General features: G+C 47.3%; 1 protein-coding gene across 1 annotated transcript in view; it reads left to right on the top strand.

Annotated features, from left to right (window-relative positions):
• Positions 1-2,367: 2,367 nt before the first annotated feature.
• ADAMTS17 (ADAM metallopeptidase with thrombospondin type 1 motif 17) overlaps positions 2,368-18,434 on the top strand; it is a 153,841-nt gene continuing 137,774 nt past the window's right edge. The window contains exons 1-3 of the mRNA XM_058847265.1: positions 2,368-2,459; positions 3,053-3,390; positions 12,150-12,315. Of these exons, the coding sequence (XP_058703248.1) occupies positions 2,390-2,459; positions 3,053-3,390; positions 12,150-12,315 (574 nt within the window). The 5' untranslated portion in view covers positions 2,368-2,389. The remainder of the gene's footprint in view (positions 2,460-3,052; positions 3,391-12,149; positions 12,316-18,434) is intronic.

Genomic DNA, 18,434 nt, shown 5'->3' on the forward strand with positions numbered 1-18,434 from the left:
GGGATGCTCCACTGGGATTACCCATACCCCAGTGTAGTCTGTGCCAGCCAACCCAGCCACTGAGCAAGTCCTTCCATGCAGTAAGTTACAGACTTCTCTTTATTAGTGCCTCTCTTCCCCCATACTATTAAATTTATTCTTTCTCTGTATTGTTATTATTTTTCTGGCAGAGGACTTTGGAAGGTGGGAGAAAGGATCTACTAGAAAGTTAAACAAATCTAAGCCCCCTCGTCAAACCCTTTCGAGGCACCAGCTCCAGTCCCTTAGCAAATGAAGTCAGCTGGTGGTCTGGGTTTAAACGTGGCTGTTGAGGGCTCAGGCCAGGTTTGGCAGCTCACAAATCAAATTGCCTCGTGGTTCTCAGGAGCAGAGGATTGCCACGGGTGGAGGAGCTGTGGGGGAGCTCTGCCCCATTCTGTGCCAGCCGGGGCCCTGCCCTTGGAGGGAGGAACTGAAATTGTTGGTTCACAACGGGTCAGGAGGGAAATTCAGGCTCTGAGGTTTTGTTTTCTGTGTTATGTTACACTGTTGAAACAGAGCAAGGCAGCCCCAAACTGAGATTTTGTCTAACTTGAATGGGTCTGGGCCAGTCCCATTACTTTGGTAAATTCTTATTAGGAGCAGAGTGAGCCTTGAAAGAGCGGGAAACACAGAGCTATTAAATCTCACCTGATCTCATTTTAATGAAGAGTGTGAGCCACGGGTCTTGGCTTACTCTGATTTTGCCTGCTGGGAGCTGCTTGCAGGTCCTCAGTTTAGCTCTTGCAGCTGACCACAGGGAATGTCCTCCAAGTGATACCCCACTGGAGGGACAAGAGGCTTTCCTGAGGCCACAGCAGGAGGTGGAACACGCTCTTGTGCCCATAAGGTGCTGCAGAAGTCCTTGCAGGGCAAGTCTTTCTGAGGTGCTGCACCAGCCCACAGTGTGCCATGGGGTGTCCCTTGATGCCTGGGAGAAGCACAGCCAGCAGTGTGAAGAGCTGGAGGCAGCTCCAAGATTCTGGCTCTCAAACAGCCTCTCTCCTTGTACAGGAGCAGCTCGCTAAGGAAACGTGGCTCTTGCTGCCTGTTCAATGCCTGGAAGGAAGAGAATGGTGTTAACATGCTCTTGTCTCTCACCAGTCCTTTTCCCAGCTCCAAACAGCCCTTTTCTCAGCACTCTGCCAATGCCTGCCCTCCCTGGGGTGTGCATCCATACCTAATTCTGCTTGTTTGCAACTCAGAGCCATTCCCGCTGTCAGTATGGCTCTGGACAAGTCTTGTGGAAGTGCTGCAGGGAGATCTGCCAGAGTCATTCACACTCTTTTATGGGTCTTCCTTTGAATTCCTCTACAATTTCAGTAACAAAACTGCAGATTTTTGTAGAAGTTTAAACTCTAGGACACTGCTCTGCTGGGCCACCACAATTTAAAGCTGCTAACAGGTTGGGTCTTGACTGCTTTCCATGACTCAGCCATGCCAGGAGCACAGGATCCCATCCAAAGCCCACCAAACACAGCGGAAACCTTTCTGCTCTTGAAAATCACCCTCCTGCTTTCAATAGCCCCTGTCCAAACCGAGTTCTCCTGATGCCTGCACAGCTGAGGGCATGCAGGATGTGGCCCATCCAGGTGGGAAGAACTGCAGTGGCTGCAGGACCTCAGTGAAAATGGGAATTGCTAGCGAAAATAAATTTTTATATTTCTTGAGCTTTATGCACTTGTTTCGTATTTTCATCGATGTAATGAGTGCTTCAGGAGTATGTGGGATCGTTGCCCAAAATCTGTGTGTGTCCATATACTGTGGTCTGGGATGACCCTGCTTGAGCAGGGAGGATTGACTAGATGTCCCTCTGTGGTGCCTTCCAACCTAACCCATTCTATGATATCGCCAACCTCATTCTTTTTCCTGGTCTTCCAAGCCCCGGCACCGGTCTTGCGGATGGTGCTGGGAAAGGAATGGGTGACTTTCACAAGCGAGCTGCTGTAGCAGTGTCTAAATTCAATTAGTGATGAGGAAACTCTACGGGGCTGCCCAGCGGCAGGATGCCGTCCGTCAGACCCCCTGACCCGGCCGGGATGTCCCCGGTGGCCCCGCGGGTCCCGAACCGACACCGGCTCCCGGAGCGCCCCGCCGGTCCCTCAGAGGCCGGGCCGGGGCAGGAGAGGGCGCCCCCTGTCGGCCGCCCGCGCCCACGTGCGTTCCCCCCGCGCGGCGCAGCCGGCGCGCAGCCAATGGGGAAGCGGGGGGCGTGTCCCGGCGGCAGCCGCCGCCAATGGGCGCGCGGAGCAGCGGCGGGGGGCGTGGCCGGGCGCGCGCCGCGGCGATCCCCGGTGCCGAGCGCGGGCAGGGCGCACTCGGGCCGCGCTCCCGTCGCCGTGCTGCGCGCTCGCCCCGCCGCCGCACTACCATGTTTGACGGCTGCCTCCTGCCCCTCGTCGTGCCCTGCCTGCTGCTCTGCGGACTGGACGCCGGCACAGGTAGCGCTCCCTGCAGCCCCGGCTCCCTTTCCCCGGCAGCGCTGACAGGGTCCGGCTCTGGGCAGCAGCGTGCGGGCGCGGAGCGCAGGGCACGCACCGCATCCCCTGTGTGGCCGCGGTCCCAGCCCGCGGGACGAATTGCTCCAGGCTTTTGTATTTTCTTTTCCTGTCCTCCCGCTGCTGCTGTAGCGTTCCATGTGGAAAGCTGCTGACTGTCCTTGGCTGCTGCTGCGGCTCGCTCTGCTTTTCCCCTTCTCCCTGCAGATTTTATTGGGGTTGGTGAAATGCGATGCTTGTGTCTGAGCTATATATATTTTTTTTAATGATACAAGTAGCTTTAGTGTTTGCTCTATTCCTCTCTTCCCTGCACGTTTCTGTCTCTAATATATGTGTATATAGAGAGAAATAAATCGTCCTGCTCCGCTGGCTCCATTGTCCGCGCAGCCCGTTCAGTTTCCAGCGTGGGGCTGTCTGCGCTGAAACCCGAGCGCAGGGCTGTCCCGGGGAGCGGGGGGTGCCGCAGCCCTCGGCCGCCCCGTCGGGCCGCGGCTCCGGGGTGCGAGCGCCTGAGCCTCTCTCCTTCTCGCCTGCAGCTGGCGGAGCGGAGCTGGAAGTGGTGATTCCGGAGCGAGTGCCGCTGGAGAAGATCCACCTGCTGCCGCCCGGAGGGGATCGCGCCGGCCCCCGGCGCCGGCGGGCAGCGGCGGAGCAGGAGGAGGAGGAGGAGGCTGTCCTGCTCCGCCTGCCCGCCGCCGGCGCCGAGCTGTACCTGCACCTCCGCCGCGACCTGCGCTTCCTGGCCCGGGGCTTCGCGGTGGAGCGGCGGCGCGGGGAGGCGCGGCGGCCCCCGCGGGAGCGGCTCTGCTTCTACTCGGGACACGCTCTGAACCGCAGCGACTCCTTCGCCTCCCTCAGCACCTGCGCCGGGCTGGTACTGCCACCCCATCCCGCTCCCCTCCTCAGGGCTGGCAGCGCCATCCCGCCCCGCTCCCCTCCTCAGGGCTGGCACCGCCATCCCGCCCCGCTCCCCTCCTCAGGGCTGGCACCGCCATCCCGCCCCGCTCCCCTCCTCAGGGCTGGCACCGCCATCCCGCCCCGCTCCCCTCCTCAGGGCTGGCACCGCCATCCCGCCCCGCTCCCCTCCTCAGGGCTGGCACCGCCATCCCGCCCCGCTCCCCTTCATGGGCTGCTACTGACAGCCCGATGAGGCGGGATGCCTGTGCTTCACCTGCCCTCAGCGAGGGGACCCTCGCTGTCCCCTCACCTCCCGGGCCCTGCCGAGCACTGCCGCTGGCCCATGGTGGGTGTTCTGCCCACCTTGGCTCTCCACTGTGGAGCTGCCTCAGCCAAGCCTGAGGGGCCTCAGGCCCAGCGCTTCCGTTGTGGGTGGGCGGCAGAGCCCGAGGGTGCTGTAGAGGAGTCTCGGTGAAGGGAACACCTCGTGTCACTGTCCCCCAGCCACGGGCAGGGGATCACTTGGTGCCGTCCTGGTTTGATCCTGTGGCAGCTGTGCTGCCTCTTCCCAGGCTCCTGCCATCGGTGTTCACTGGGAGCTGTGGTCAGGGAACCTGCTCCCACTACAAGTGTCGAGGTTTCTCTGCCCGAGGCTGTAGTTTCAGATGGCTCTGCAGGGCCTGGCTCTCCTCTGAGCATCCTAGTGGGAGCAGGTGATCTTGTGTGGGACAGAAAGTTTCTCAGTGGTGAAGGCTGAGATGCTTAAGACATTGAGTAGTTTGCAATTATTGCTGATAGCTTGAAAGTACTTCAGGAAGTCAGTGGGGCATTAGGCAGTGATTCCCAGCAGATGGTCCTGGGAAGTGTGCTTGTCAGAACAGACCTGATAATGGAGATTTATCCTTAAACCGTAGTGAGAAGCAGTTCACACTCTGCCCTCGGGACTCCAGCCTTCGTTCTGGAGCCATCTGAGGGCGCTGTGCCTCAGGATTAAAAAAACCCAACAGAGATGCTGAGGTCTGAGTGACACTGGAAGTTGAGCTGAGTTCCACTGAGGGAGGCTTAAAACTAATATCTCTAGTCCAAGCCTTAAATCACTAACAGTGCTACGCTTTTGTCACCAGGTGTGTTTTGTTAATCTTGCTGGGCTTCCAAAGCTGGAAAGCAGAGGAGGAACCTTTAAAAAAAGAGGAATGTAGTTGTAGGCATAGTATTAATTAATTAATCTCACTGCCTGAGATCAGGTAATGGAGGAGGGGGTAAAAAAAGCTTGGCAAAATTCCCAGTAGAAAAGCTGAAAAAGAGACAAGACTAGTTAGTTTTTGCTCACTACTCAGCAAAAGTGAACAGCAATATTGCAGTACCTGTTTGTATCATGGCAGTTCTAAGCAATGGCTAAATTGACATAACTGAGCTGGATCAACCTGGGATCAGTGTCAAAGCTGCTGGTTTGTGTCACCTCTTGGAGACCAAAGCCCTGTGTGTTAGTGACAGTGTTGGTAAAGCTCTGCTTGCCTTTGCCTGTGCACCTGGTCCTGCAAGTGCTGAGAGTGGTGTGGGCAGATGTGTTGAGAGAGAGATGTTTCTGCATGTTGGGATACTCCTTTCCTATTAGAGGAATCTATTCATCCTCCTCATTCAGATAATCATCCTGATTCAGATAATCAGCAGGAATGGGAGAGGGCTAAAAGCAGGTGCATGGTTCATTTCAGTGAGTTGGGTTTATAACACCCTTGTGAGCTCAAAACTAGAGAACAGAAAACTCCAGTGTCTTGAGGATGAGCCTGAACTTAAGATGGATGAAAATAAACTTAATATGAACCTCATTAATTACTGAAATGGTTTCACTGAAATAATCCATACCACCATATAGATGAACCTTCTTATTCTAGCTAAGTGGACCACAGTTTCTTAAGTCTGTCTTTAAACATTAAATATCTCACATTTTAGGCTGTTTTCACAGTGTTCACAGAGCCTTTTGCAGTGGCCACACTAAACCAGCATACCCATAAGTGAAAGTTGTGCAATTTTGTGGCAAGACATTTTCTGGGACCAGAGGAATCAAAAGTTAGCCCCAAATTTTCTAGAAAATCTTTAACCTGTCATGAGTTAAACTGAGAGCAGGTGAAATATTTTTTGCCTTCTAGTCTAGCAATTTAAAATACTAAGACCATCACTTCTTAAAAGTTTATATATTTTTTTATTTTCCCATTGCTTCCTTGAGCCCTGTTTGCTGCAGAAGGAATAAGGCTTTGCCCTCAGCAGCAGCTTCACAGGTGGGACATGGGCCAGACCTGCTGGGCTAGAGGAAAGACCTTGGTAGTGGAAACCTTGCAGCCTGTTTGTCCTGGCATTTGTCTTCTGAGCAGTTCTAGTGCTGCAGTGGGGGGTTTCCTGAAAATTCCAGCAGGGGAATGCTCATTGGACTCTAGCTGGGTGATCAGGATATCTCCTTCAGAAAAGCTGGTTGCTACGAGGTAAGAGTGGGCAGTAATGCTGTGTCCTGATCTACAGCTGGCTCAGGCCTTGCTGTAATCATACTCGCAGCTATGCCATAAATCATACCAAAAGTGATATAAAATGATCAGGGCAAGTAGAGTTCTAGTAAAAACAAAATCCCTGACACAGTGGCATGAAAACTGAGCTGCAGCCAGACTGAGCAATTGCTTCCTGGTGATGATATTGGATTCCCAGTGTGGCATCTGAAGGTTGGGCTCTGGTTTTTAAGCTCTGCTCACAGATGCTGCTGTTAACCAGTGTGTGGCTGCTGTAGTTTGCTGCTTTGGGAAGGGTGGCCGTGCTCTCAGAGCTGTGTGAGGTCAGAGGGAGGTAAGGACTGCTGTACCTAAGGTCTCATCATTTAGGTACAGCTAAAGTACCTCATGTGAGGAAGCTCCAGCCCTCCTGTTCCTTGTGACAAGCTGGGAATTCAGCACAGTGGAGGCACAGTGTTCCTGGAAAGTGCTGCTGCCTTCCCCTTGGCAGTGCTGTCCTCTGGGGAGTGCAGCTGTGCCAGCCCTGGGATTCTGGCCACAGCTCAGGGCTGCACAGGCTTTCCCTGGTGCTGGGCACTCACAGGCAGTTCTGCAGCCCCTGGGACCATCACTAGAAGACAACAGCCAGTACAGGAACTTTATTTTTTGGAAAGTTCCAGCTCTGTAAAGCCACAGTTGAGTCACTGTCACATGCTGAAGTGCTGGACTGCAGCATCAGCCCCTTACAGCAGGTATAGACTTTTCACATTTCTTGTACCTACATTTTGGAAACAGTTACAGTTTTAAGAGGGTCATGAGTCCATGTTAAAATAAACATTATACTTAGAAATGAAAGGAAACTGTTGAAAACTGTTCAGGAACCAAAAGGTGAAAATCACTGGGATGCATTTAGAGGCAGAAGTTTGATTCTAAATCATTTCTCTTCCATTTTAAAATCCATAGTCATTGATCTTGGGTTCAGGGTTGCTCTTTGTCTTGTCTCTAAATAAAGTGTCTTGTCCTTCTCAGTTGAAGTAAGAGAGGAGTTTGTGCCTCCCTCCTGTTCAGGCTAGTTCATATAACATTTAACATTTTAGTACCCCAGTTTTTTCTCCTTTGAACTTTTTGCATGGAAATGGATGATGCACATTACAAGGGCTCATGGAGTGAGAATGGTGACTTTTCTCTTTGTGGGGTAGAATAGACTAATTGAAGCTACACCTTAAGAGATGCACACTGGATGTTGGAAAAACTTAAATATTTTGTAGTCTCATACAATCTACTCAGACAACAAAAGGGCTTATTTTCTTCCAAGCTTTGTGTACATTTGCCTTTGTTAAACTTCCTTCATCTCCTGGTAGACAAATTTTCCAGCTTGTTAAAATATTTCTGGATGGTGGGTCTTCATTCTGGTATGTTCTGTTCACTTGGGACCATCCATAAACTTTGTGAGGGTGTAAGATGTAGACAAGGACAGATGATAAGAGCATCTATCTGGACTTCTTCCTCTGAGGTCCCACTGATTTCCAGGTGGGTGTGCCTTGCAGGATGTCCTGGTATGGGTTTGGATCCTGTCTGGAAGGGCAGTGAGGGCAAAGAGAACTGAGTATCTTGGACTGCAGCCTCCAGGGAATGAGCAATAACTTCAAGGACTCCTGGTAAAACAGTAAATGCTCTGTCCATGGGAAAAGAGGAACAAGGATGCAGAAGAGGCCAAAGTCTGGGAGGTTTAGGCCAGTCTGGTTGTCCAGGGCTGAGTGAGTGATAAAGATGGGCACTTCCCTGATGGTTCATCTTGTGCTGTAGGTACCTTAGGTTGGTGAATTGCTCCTCTGGAGGAGTTTGCCCTCCTTCCTTCACTGCAGAGGGAGGTGCTGCCTGGTCCAGAGCTGATGCTGCAGCTCGGTGAGCTCCATCCCTGGCCAGTGTAGTGTTTTCTGTGTGCACAGGGGCGGTGCTGCCCTTCAGGTGACTCAGGAGCCTCTGCTGCTGTGGGAAGCAGGGCAGAGCAGGCGTGTGGGGATTATAAGATGATACAATTTCCCCTGAGGAAACCTTCAGCTCCGCTGAACTCTCCTGTCTGGGAGAGGAGCTGTCTGGCATTCATCCATAGCTGGGCCATGAGCTGAAAAGTTAAACCTCTTAAAATTACTCTGCTGGATTTCCTTGTGCTGGGATTTTCTTTCCTCTTCCACAGTGGACAAGAGGGAGAACATGTTGGGGTTTCCTCGTTTAGCAGTGTTGGAGGCCAGGACAGATATTCCTGGGTATGGTCTGCTCTCAGAGTTGAGTGTAAACCTGAAAGTACTCCGGAACAAAACTTAGTTTAAAGCTCTTCTTTTCAATTTGCTTGAATTGCACTTTTAAATAATAACCAACCAAAGCATGGTTAATGAGGGTGGGACTAAAACCCAAATGAAGTTTATTAAACTGTATTTGTGGGTTGTTTTGTTCTTCACTTTAAACATTAACTTCCTTTTAACTTTGAGGAAATGGTTAAACAACGATTTACAGCGTAACAGTTGAGAAATTGAGAAGGGGATGGAATTTGTCAGATGTTTAAATCTGTTCTCTTTTCAGCGTGTTGGTATGTATGTAACTAATGAACACTTAGGAGCAAGAGAAAAATCTGTTAAAGATTCAGCATTTCACAGATCTCCTTCAAAGATGTTGTGAAAATAAAAAGGGCTGGAAAAACAGTGTAACTGTTGGAGAGTGTTAACATGTGGGAAGGTCGAGAACCATGTGCAGAGAAAACGGAGAATTTGGATCCCTGTTCTGAGCAGGCCCTGGAGCTGCTGTAGCTCCACCAGCACTACCAGGGCACAGGGACAGAGCAGTGAAGCCAAGGAGGCAGGATGGGGTCATACAAAGGCTGTGTTACCACTGGCATTTCAGTGACACAGTGTGAGGACCTTCCTCCTTTCCCTGCTGTCATTTAGCCCAAAAAAAGCTCCACTGGAAAATTATTTGTAGCAGAGGAGTGAACTACTGGTGGTAAAAGAGTAGAACAAAGTGAGCAGGTTGCTTGAGTGACCACTGTGTGTGTGAAACCCTGGATAAGAGCATAGGAATGTTTTGGTGGTGAGCAATGTTGAGCTGACTTCTAAAATAAGGATATGAAATATCCTTAATGTGAAAGATCTTGCCACTGTTAAGCACAGTGGTGAGTGGGGCTGTAGTGGGAAGTGTGGATTATTGTTTGTTTTAATCAACTTGTCAGTTTGCCTGCCTTTGGAGGCTGAAATCATTCCAGCCTTTCTTGTTAGCAGAGCTGCAGGATTCTGTCAGCTGCATGGTCTGGCCATACCAACTGTAAAATTAATGCAGATGATGGTGAACTCCTGCACTCCTCTGAATTTTTTGGGTCCCTGTGTCTCAGATTCTCCAGGATGGTGGGGTTGGGCAACAGCTGCTTTTCCCAAAATTCAGCTATCCCAGGATCTGGCACAGCAGCAGGTCCTGGACTCCCACAGGGAGAGAAGGATGGGAGGGAGTATCCCAGCTTTTGATATGCATCTCCCCACGCAAATGGGAATTGGCAGATCCAAAGCATTTCACTTAATTGGAATGATTTCCAGAGATGTGGGAAAAGTAGCTCCGAGGGTTACGTGGTCTTCTGTTTTACTTCCTTACCTTCAAAATCCAAAGCTTTCTGCAGTCCCTCAACTCGTACAGACAAGAGAAGAAAAGCACAGAGCCTTTGTCCAGGGCTGATGTCTGATCTCTCATGCTGGGATTAGCACAGGGCAGGATCTGGAGGATTTGAGGGGTGCAAATGAGAAATTAATTTCTTATGGAAAAAGCAAAATAATGACTGGACAGTTCAAGTTACAGGGTCCAAAAGATCTTCTCTGGGTCAACAGGTCTGGGGACTCTTCAGAACCCAACTGGCAAGTGTGGGGAAAATTTTAACTCCCTAGGGATACTTTACAGGCCTGATCCTGCAAACCCTTCCTGCTTAAAACTCTATTTGCCTTGTCAGATTGAGCTTGAGATGTTTCCCAACGTATAGGGTGAAGACTCATGGCTCTTTCTCTCCATAGGTTTCACAATTCCACAGCAAATGTGAAACATAAGTCTTTTCCAGTGGTTTAAATTATTTTCACTCTTGATGCCAGAAAATAGGGATAATGTCGGGTGGTGATGAAACTGACTTCTTCTTACATATTTTTGGCACCAGCTGAAATGGTTGGCAGTCTGTCAGGAGCTCTGGTATGGCTTTTAGTACCATGGCACCAGATTTACAACCCTTCTTCTAAATAATTAAAACCTATATTAAAAAAGGGGGCTGGGGCTACCTCCCAGCAGGAGGATTGGAACAAGGAGGGGAAGTAGTGGAGAGCATCGTAAAGGAGGCTGGAAGAACAAGTCACCAGAGCCTTTGCTGTCTCTGAAGCAGTTCTTACAAAGCCCAGCTTGTGATTTAAGTGAAAAGGCAGCACTTTGGACACTCCAGGGCAGAGTGGGTCTTGTATACTGGTAAGCATTTTGTAGGTCCTAGGAATAATGTTGGGTTTTCTCTGTAAGTAGGAAGTGCCAAGGCATTTTATCCTTAAACAATTCCCCTGCCCCAAGAGCATGACCTCTTTTGGAAGGCCCCCAAAGAGGTGTCTCTTGTTTCCTCAGAGACTGATTGTCTCTGCTGTGCTTTGCAGCCATGATCAGTGGAGACACCAAATTTTACAGTTTTATTTTTGTCCAAGTGCTCTTTGGAAATCAGTGACCCTTTCTGAGACACCCTGGTTTCCCCTGAATGCTGTTCAGTTTGTGTGGCTGTCAAGGGAGGAGAGCTCTCATTTCTGCTAGCAGAAATTCCTCTTGCTGGAAATACTGGGCCAAAGGGATTTCCTGGGTGTACGTGAGGACCGAATTTGGCAGGGAGGTGTGGAAATGTACAATATATAGTGTGTATGTAATGTATATTATAAATCATATTAGTACAGTCAGCTGTTGAACATACAGCATTTGGATGTACGTGCAGAGCATTTCTTTGGAGAGCTGCCTGGCTGGCACAGGACGTGGGGAGGGGGGGATCAGAAAAATCTGGCCCCTCTTTTTATATATAGGGTGGGTGTTGGAGCTCTCTGGAAGCACCTTTACCTCTCAGGTGCACAATCCTGGCAGACCAGATGAGCCCTTCTGTTGTTAACAGAAGTTAAATCAGACCTCAAGACTTCTCTCAAGGGGAAGTACATGGCAGAGCTGTGTTTTGAGACTTTTAATTGCAATATAAATAATCACTGGATTAGTACAATGAAAAGTAAGAGCCCCTCATTGTAAATACTCACTTTGTGCAAAGTGTTACAACCTCGGTGTTGATTACTAAACCTGGAGGCTTTGTTAAGTTTTAAGGTGATAACTTTGCTTTCACTCTCTTCTTTTCATGCCAGAAAAGGAGTGGAAAAAGTATAAAAGAACCTTAAAAGCTCTGGGTTGTGAGCAGAGGAGGGCTCTCCTGGGGCAGAAGCTGGCTTCCAAAGGTGTTCTTGCCAGCCCTGGTGTAAGGTCTGGACTTGGTGCAAGGAAGGCAGGGATTTGAGTGCTCTGACCTGGGCTCTGTGGAGTTATTTAGGCAGGGTCTTTGCCTTCCTAGTGTCACTTATTCCAGGGATGGTGGAAAATCCTGAAACTGGGACAGTGCAACAGTCCATTCCTCACTTCACCTCAGAAATCCAACCCATGGAATTGCAGGAGAGAGCAGAACTGACTATGTGGTCCTCAATGTAGTCAGGAAGAGGTATTTGGTCCCAAAAAACTTGCATCAGTTTGCTCAGTGTTCCTTGTGAGGTTGGTACACACAGAGGCCTCCTGTGTGCAGGCAGTGTCACCTCTGTGCTCTGAGATAGTAAATGTCATTCAATAGCAAGGCAATCCTGGCAGTTGGAGAGGTGATTTTAAAGGGATTTCTGTTAACAGGATTTATTTGTCCTCATGTGAGCTGGGCATCTTGTAAAACACACATTTTTGGGGCTGTGTCTGTAGGGAGCAGAAGAAGGGAAAGCAAAAGTGTTGACAGGAATCCCCACCTTTCCTTTGTGCAAGTACAGTGCATTGTTTCTAAATAGTGCTCAGTGATACAAAAAATAAATAAGAGAAGCAAATGAAGTTTTTAGTCTCACCCAGGCTGAACACAACCATGACATCATTTCCTCACACTGCAAATAATTGCAGTGGAATGACCTGGGTTTCAGACTGGACTGGATAGACAAGGCTTAGGTACCAAACTGATGGAGTTTTTTTTGTTCTGTTTTGTGGACAGGTTGGCTACATCCAGCTTGGATCAGAGCAGCTGCTGATCCAACCTGTGAATGCATCTGAGACCTCATTCAGTGGGAAGGAACATTTCATCAGGAGGAGACGATCCACAAAACCCGGCCATCCCACCAAGCCACAGGGCCCTGAGGAGCACTGCAAAGTTGTAGCAGGTGAGCTTGGAGTGGCTCCAGAGAGCAGCCATGGGAATTCTGTTTGTATTTTGTAATTCTGGTGGTTGGGCAGCCATAGCTGGGGAAGGATGGCAAGTGTGAGTGAATCCTGTTGCTGCTTCAGGCAGGAGTCGCATCACAGATATGAAGTTGTCAGGGCACGTGCTGTAACACTGGACTTGTGAGGTGATAAATTCTGCTCTAATTTTGCAGTGTGACCACTGCTCAGGGAGGGATTCACTTCACTTGAAGCAAAGGACAGAAGTCAGTGTTGATGGAGGCTCTTCCATCTTGCCTTTCCACTGGAGTTGTCCTAAGCAAGCAGAGATAGAATGGTGATCCTCCCATTTCGGAGTGTGGAAAACATCACTTCAGCTACTTTGATATAACTTAATTAATTATAATTTATAATTAGAAGTTTCATCTGTGGAATACAACTCCAGGGATCCAGCTCATAATAGGATAAATGGATATCTGGAGGTGGAAGAGATGCACAGTTTGTCTTTCAAAACAATCTGCTTTCTTTTTCAACTTCTCATGCCATCATTCTTAGTTCTGTCTAGCAGAGCACACGATCCATATCAGGGTCAACTGAGCAGACTTTGTATTATTTTATGGTTTTTAATTGCTTTTGTAAGGGCTTGTGTGCATTTGGAACTACGAAATGTAGTTCAGCAAGATGAATTTCTTTTTAACTAGGAGCTTGATTTTTCTTTTCTATCTGGTGTTTGACTCATCAAACTTAAGCTCTATCTGATAAAATAGCTATTATATCATATATATAATTTGCTATCATTTTTCAGGAGAAAATGGCCAACTCTGTTCATTAATCATGTCCTGTCTTCTCCCACTTTAAAAGCCACACAGTCAAATTGCCAGCTGGTATAAACTATTTCTTGGCTTCTTTAGAGCAATTTAATTTTATCCTTTCTCAAATTCTCTCTGGGTGTGTTGCAGAGCAGGTATTTTTTATGAACTTTGTGAAAATTTTTCATTAGGTTGCAGTGTCCCTGTATTTTCTGTTCCTTACATTTTTCTCCTCCCTTCTCCTGGATGGGAGGTTTTCTGGGTGCAGGAGTGAGAATCACTGGTGTGGGAAGAGCTGAGTGCTCAGGGACAAGGGCTGCTGTTGGACACGGAAGGATGTGGCAGCAACAGGAGGCACAAAAAGCTTCTTTGTGGGAATAGCTCCTGAAGGAGCTCACTGGAACACGCAGCCAGGAAGCTGAAGTTTGCCTGTAAGGCTTTGTATCTCAGTTTTTGTGTTTAACCTGTGCCTGCTTCTAAGCTGCATCCTCCCTGGCAGTGCTGCTGGTAAATCCTGCAGCCAGGACCTTTATTTTCTCCTGTGTGGAGCTGAGCTCTTAATAGTTCAGCAAGTTTATCATTCTCAGGGGTTCAGACTAAGCCAATCTTCTTTCTGATTCTCTGAGGATGAAATCTTGGATCTGGTTACAGTTACAGATCCCTTATGTCTCTTTTCAGAGAAAACATCAGAATTCAGCGCTGCTCTGATTTCCCAGCCAAGTTCCATAGGTGCTGCATCCCTGTGGTAACAGAAAATGCATTTCAGAATTCTTACACTGTAAAATGAGACAGCCATTAGTTAAAATCTGAATTGAATCAGAATCAGTCTAGGAAATCAGCCTCACCCTTTGGCCACTGAACCTTTTGGCCTTTTTTCTATGGGCAAGGATGCTCCCTGTCCTTGGCAGAACTGGAATTCCCTCCCTGAGAGGAGGAACTAAAGGAAGGAAATTGGGGAGACACTGGGCAATAATTACACAGGATCACAAAGGGAAAGAGGAGCTGAGTGAGCATGAAGATACTAAAAGAAGATACTGAAAAAAGAGTATTTCCATTGGCACCTCATCCTTCCTGGAGGCTTCTGGGGACCCACTGCTACAGCTGGGAACAGAATTCCCATCCCCTGGGTGCTGATTCCTTCTGCTGTGCTAAGAAGGGAGCCAAGCCCCTGCAGTGCTGCTTGGCAGTAGCCCTGTCCTGAAATAATGCAATTGCTTGTGGGCTTTCCCACTTAAAGGCAGACCCCTGGATATTTGTCATTGTTGAGGGACACAAATGTAACTCATGGTTGTTAATAGGCTCAGCACGTTAATGACCTAATTGCCTCCTGTCTGCTTTGGATTAACTTTTGTGCTCAAGGAGTTTAGAAACAAAAAAATGAATCCTGTCTGACACGAAAAAGCTCTATGTCTAATAAAAAGTGTGTGGGTGACCATCTAGGGGTGTGCTTCCAGAGTTTCTCCTGGGAAAAGGTCTCCTTACAGTGATACTCACCAACATGGACTGGTCAGATTTGTACTAGAGGTTGTTTTCCACTGGCTTAAAATTTGGCTCACCCAGGCTGAAACTTGGCAGGAAAGGCTGGAGGTTGTAAATACATGGGGATATTTCTATGCCAGACATCTTAGATACAAACCCTGTATTGTGGAATGACACAGACAGAAAAAGACAGGTCTGTGTAAATACAGTATAAAATGAGTATTTTTCAAGGGCACAGAACTGCCATGCTTGGGCGTTTTCCAGTCCTTTACTGCTTTTCTTGTATTTTCTGAATATACAAGAACCACCTCTACATGTATTCTCTTCTTAAAATTCTATAATTCAGAGGTAGCTGGCATAATCTGGGGTTATTTGGGAATCAAAGCACAGAACATCAGCTGAATTTTTAATGCTAACTATTGATCATGTCATAAAAATTTAAACAGGGCTAAATTGCTCAGTGGCAAATTTCCTGTGATATATGAACTTAATAACTTGATAAACAAAGGTTCTTGGTGATGTAATGTGTGAGTATTTGGAGGAGGAGCAGGAAAGCACTTTAAGAAAGCAAAATTAACTTGATTAGGAAGTGCTGTTGAGAGGGTCAGAGAGTACAGCTTTCCATTGGCCCCATGTTCCACGCAGAAATGTGGTGCTCTCCCTGCAGACCCCAGCCTTGGGAGAGGGAAAGTGGCTTGGGGCCAGGTAATGCCATCAGGCTGGTTTGATAAGGGGTGGTTAAAATCTCTTAAAACAACTCCTTTAGTCTGAGTGGTGTTACATGTCCTGCAGCGCTCAAAATTATTTTTAGGTCTGCAGGAGAACTTTGTGGGAGCCAAATTTCTCCTGGAATAATCTGTATAAGAGGATTAATCTGGCTGTAGTCAAGAATGGGAAAGTACTTAAGGTTTTGCATGACTGGATCCTTGAGATTTGAACCTGAAAGTGTCTACTAATGGGTTAAAAAAAGTCCCAGGGCTGATGTTTTAGTTCCTTTGTTTAAATTCCAAAGTGCTCCAGCAGCAAAGGAGGGATCCCATCACCATGGGCCAGGTGCTATTGTTAGTCATATGATATGTGAATATGTTTTATTTTTATCACCTGTCATCCAGCGAGAGAGAGAGTTGAAGTCACAATGCACATTTCTGCTCAGGCATGAACATGAGCCCCTGTGAGGCAAACAGAAAACCTATTAAAAGGTTTCCAGGTGCACATGCAATGAGGGGGAAGGAAGGGAAGGTTGGGTTTCACTTGCTCTGGAGCAGGGAGTCGTGAGGAACATGGGAAATAACTTCACACCAGTGATGTGAAACACTTCTCATCTCTGGACACCGGGCAGCATCTGCACAAACCTCCTGTCACACCCTGCTCTCATTGTAAAGACAGGCTCTGACAACTTTCTTGTCAAAGGTCCTGGAGAAGTGTTTTTGCTAAGGAGAGAGTGGAGTCAGAGGGAGTTTTGTTTGCAGGTTTTAATACATACAAGTAAGAATTTCCCTGCAGAAGAACCAGGCAGGAGAGAAGGATCTCTTTTAAGGCATCATACATGATTTTTGCAGTGCCCAACCTCTGAGATAGAGCTTCTTTCATTGTCCTGTCTCTGTGACCTGTGACATACAATAAAGCTGTTTCCATGTGACAATATCTACCACAGCTTCAGGTGCAGTAAATGGATTATTTTTTTTTTAAACTATCATGGAAAAACAGTAGGTTAACTATTTACTGAGATTTGGACACGTATTTTGCATGTTTCCTTTGCCATCAGAGTCTGTGGATGGAAAAAAATTTCAGTTTTTCTTGATTTTGAGAAAATATCAATGCTCAAGACAGAATCAAACCATGTTGTGAAAGCATAGGAATCTCCTCTAACCATGTCATAAAACTTTCTGTTTCTTTGGGAAAAGTAAGTTCTGTTACAACTTCTCCAAAAGTCTCCAGTGATGTATTAAAGTCTCCTTACATAGAAAGGGTTTGATGAAAATACAGTCCAGGAGCATGAGAGAGAGCAGCTTGTCTTTGGAGGGAAGGTTGTTATTTCATGTTTATGATATAGACCTCATAAATTACTCTTAAATGTGGGTTTGCTTTAAACCCTTTTGTCAGTTTAAATGAACCAGTTTTTCCTTTAATGCAAATGTGCTGTACATACAGTGAAATAACAGGAAGATCAATATTTTAATTCACAAAATAACAACGTGTTGCTTTTCTGCACTTTGTTACTTTGCAACCTGTTTTAACAATTTATCAAAGCTGGTAATAATTTAGAGTAAGCGCTGGTCTACAGGTATCAAATGTAGGGAATGCTTTCCCTGAACAGGTATAAATCTTAAACACATGTTACTGCTACGTTGCATTTCCCCATCTTTAATCATTGTCTCTTAGCTGTGTTTTCTCTGCAGGTTTGACTTGGCCTGAAAGAGCAGTTGTTATGGCCAAAAACATGTGCACTAAAAATAGAGAGAAGTACTGCAACCTGTATTAGTCCATATTAGGAAGCAGCTGTTGGAGAATTAAAGCAGGATTTCAACAATGGGCTCCACAGAAGATGTAATGTGATTAAGTGTTTGCAAGCACAGAAGGATTCCCTGTATCAGGAACTCAGCACTTTGCCCATGGGAGTGTGTCTCACTTCTGTGGATAAATCCCTTGGTTTTTCCAGGTCCCTTCTGTTCCAAATGGGGAGTCTGGGTTTTCCCTGCAAGCCTGTGATTGTTTCCTCATGCAGCCTCCTGCAGCAGTCTGGTGTTCAGAAGTGTCCTTTTCCATCACATGTGGCAAGTGAGGCTTTACTGCAGGTCTGTTCTGGGTGATTCTCTCAGTGTGGATCATGAGGAGTGTGGGGGAATCCAGGTTTTTCTTCCTCTGCTGTCAAGGTGAAAAAGGGACATAAAAAGAAAGTGTAAATATGCATTCATGTATGATGGATTTTTTCCCCTTCCAGAGCAGCTGTGCTCCTCCTTTGCTTGGTTCCTGATTAAGCTGAGTGCTGGTTTCCATTGGAACCCAGTGAAATGCAGCCTGGCAGGTGGTGATGAGCTCAATTGTCACTGTTCTCTGTCCTTGTCTCGGGATGTTCATGGGTGTTCCGTGGTCATTCTGGTTAGAAAAGCAGAGAGATGCTTCCTGGACTAAGGTAGATTGCTCATCTTTTAGGTGTCTTTGCCTCTTCCATGTTATTACTGTCCATAGCTCAAGCTATGCTCACTGAACCTCCTCCTGTACCACTAAATTTATTTATCTACCATGAGTCCTTGTTTGTGCCATCAGAAAAGTGTCCTTTCCATGGGAGATGGGTGTACATAACCCAGGAGGTGAGACTCTTTGAATCCTGGTGACAAATTGAGCCATTGAGCAGAGATCACAGTGCTTATCCTGTCCTGCCTCACAGACCTGCCATTAAAACAAAGTCCTGATGAGTTGTGTTGATGACTGAGCTTGTTTTGTAGAAGAATAAGGTTTTAACTGATGTGTCCAAGCCACAGACTAACTTGGATAACAATCCTTGCAGTAAAATCTCAATGGTGTTTTGAGATGCAGCTCAGAGTTCATGACTTCTGTCTCAAGTTCTTGTTTGCTGCTGTGCCAGAGAAATAGTCATGAACTTGTGATTTGGTATGAAAGTGGCTGTTTGGGAGAAAAAAAATAAACAAAAAAACCCCAAAGCAAAACAAAACCATTTTTGGGAGGTGAATTGTGGAATAATGGATCATTTTGCTCTGCAGTAATTTTTCCTAGCAGTTGATGCCTGATTTTGTCCTCCATTCCAGTGAGAGAGAAATTGGAGATAGAGTTTTGTAGGACTGGGCATTAAAAATGAGAGGACAGCTCTCAGT

Source organism: Poecile atricapillus, chromosome 11, assembly GCF_030490865.1.
Source record: "Poecile atricapillus isolate bPoeAtr1 chromosome 11, bPoeAtr1.hap1, whole genome shotgun sequence".
In the NCBI taxonomy this organism is placed as follows: domain Eukaryota; kingdom Metazoa; phylum Chordata; class Aves; order Passeriformes; family Paridae; genus Poecile; species Poecile atricapillus.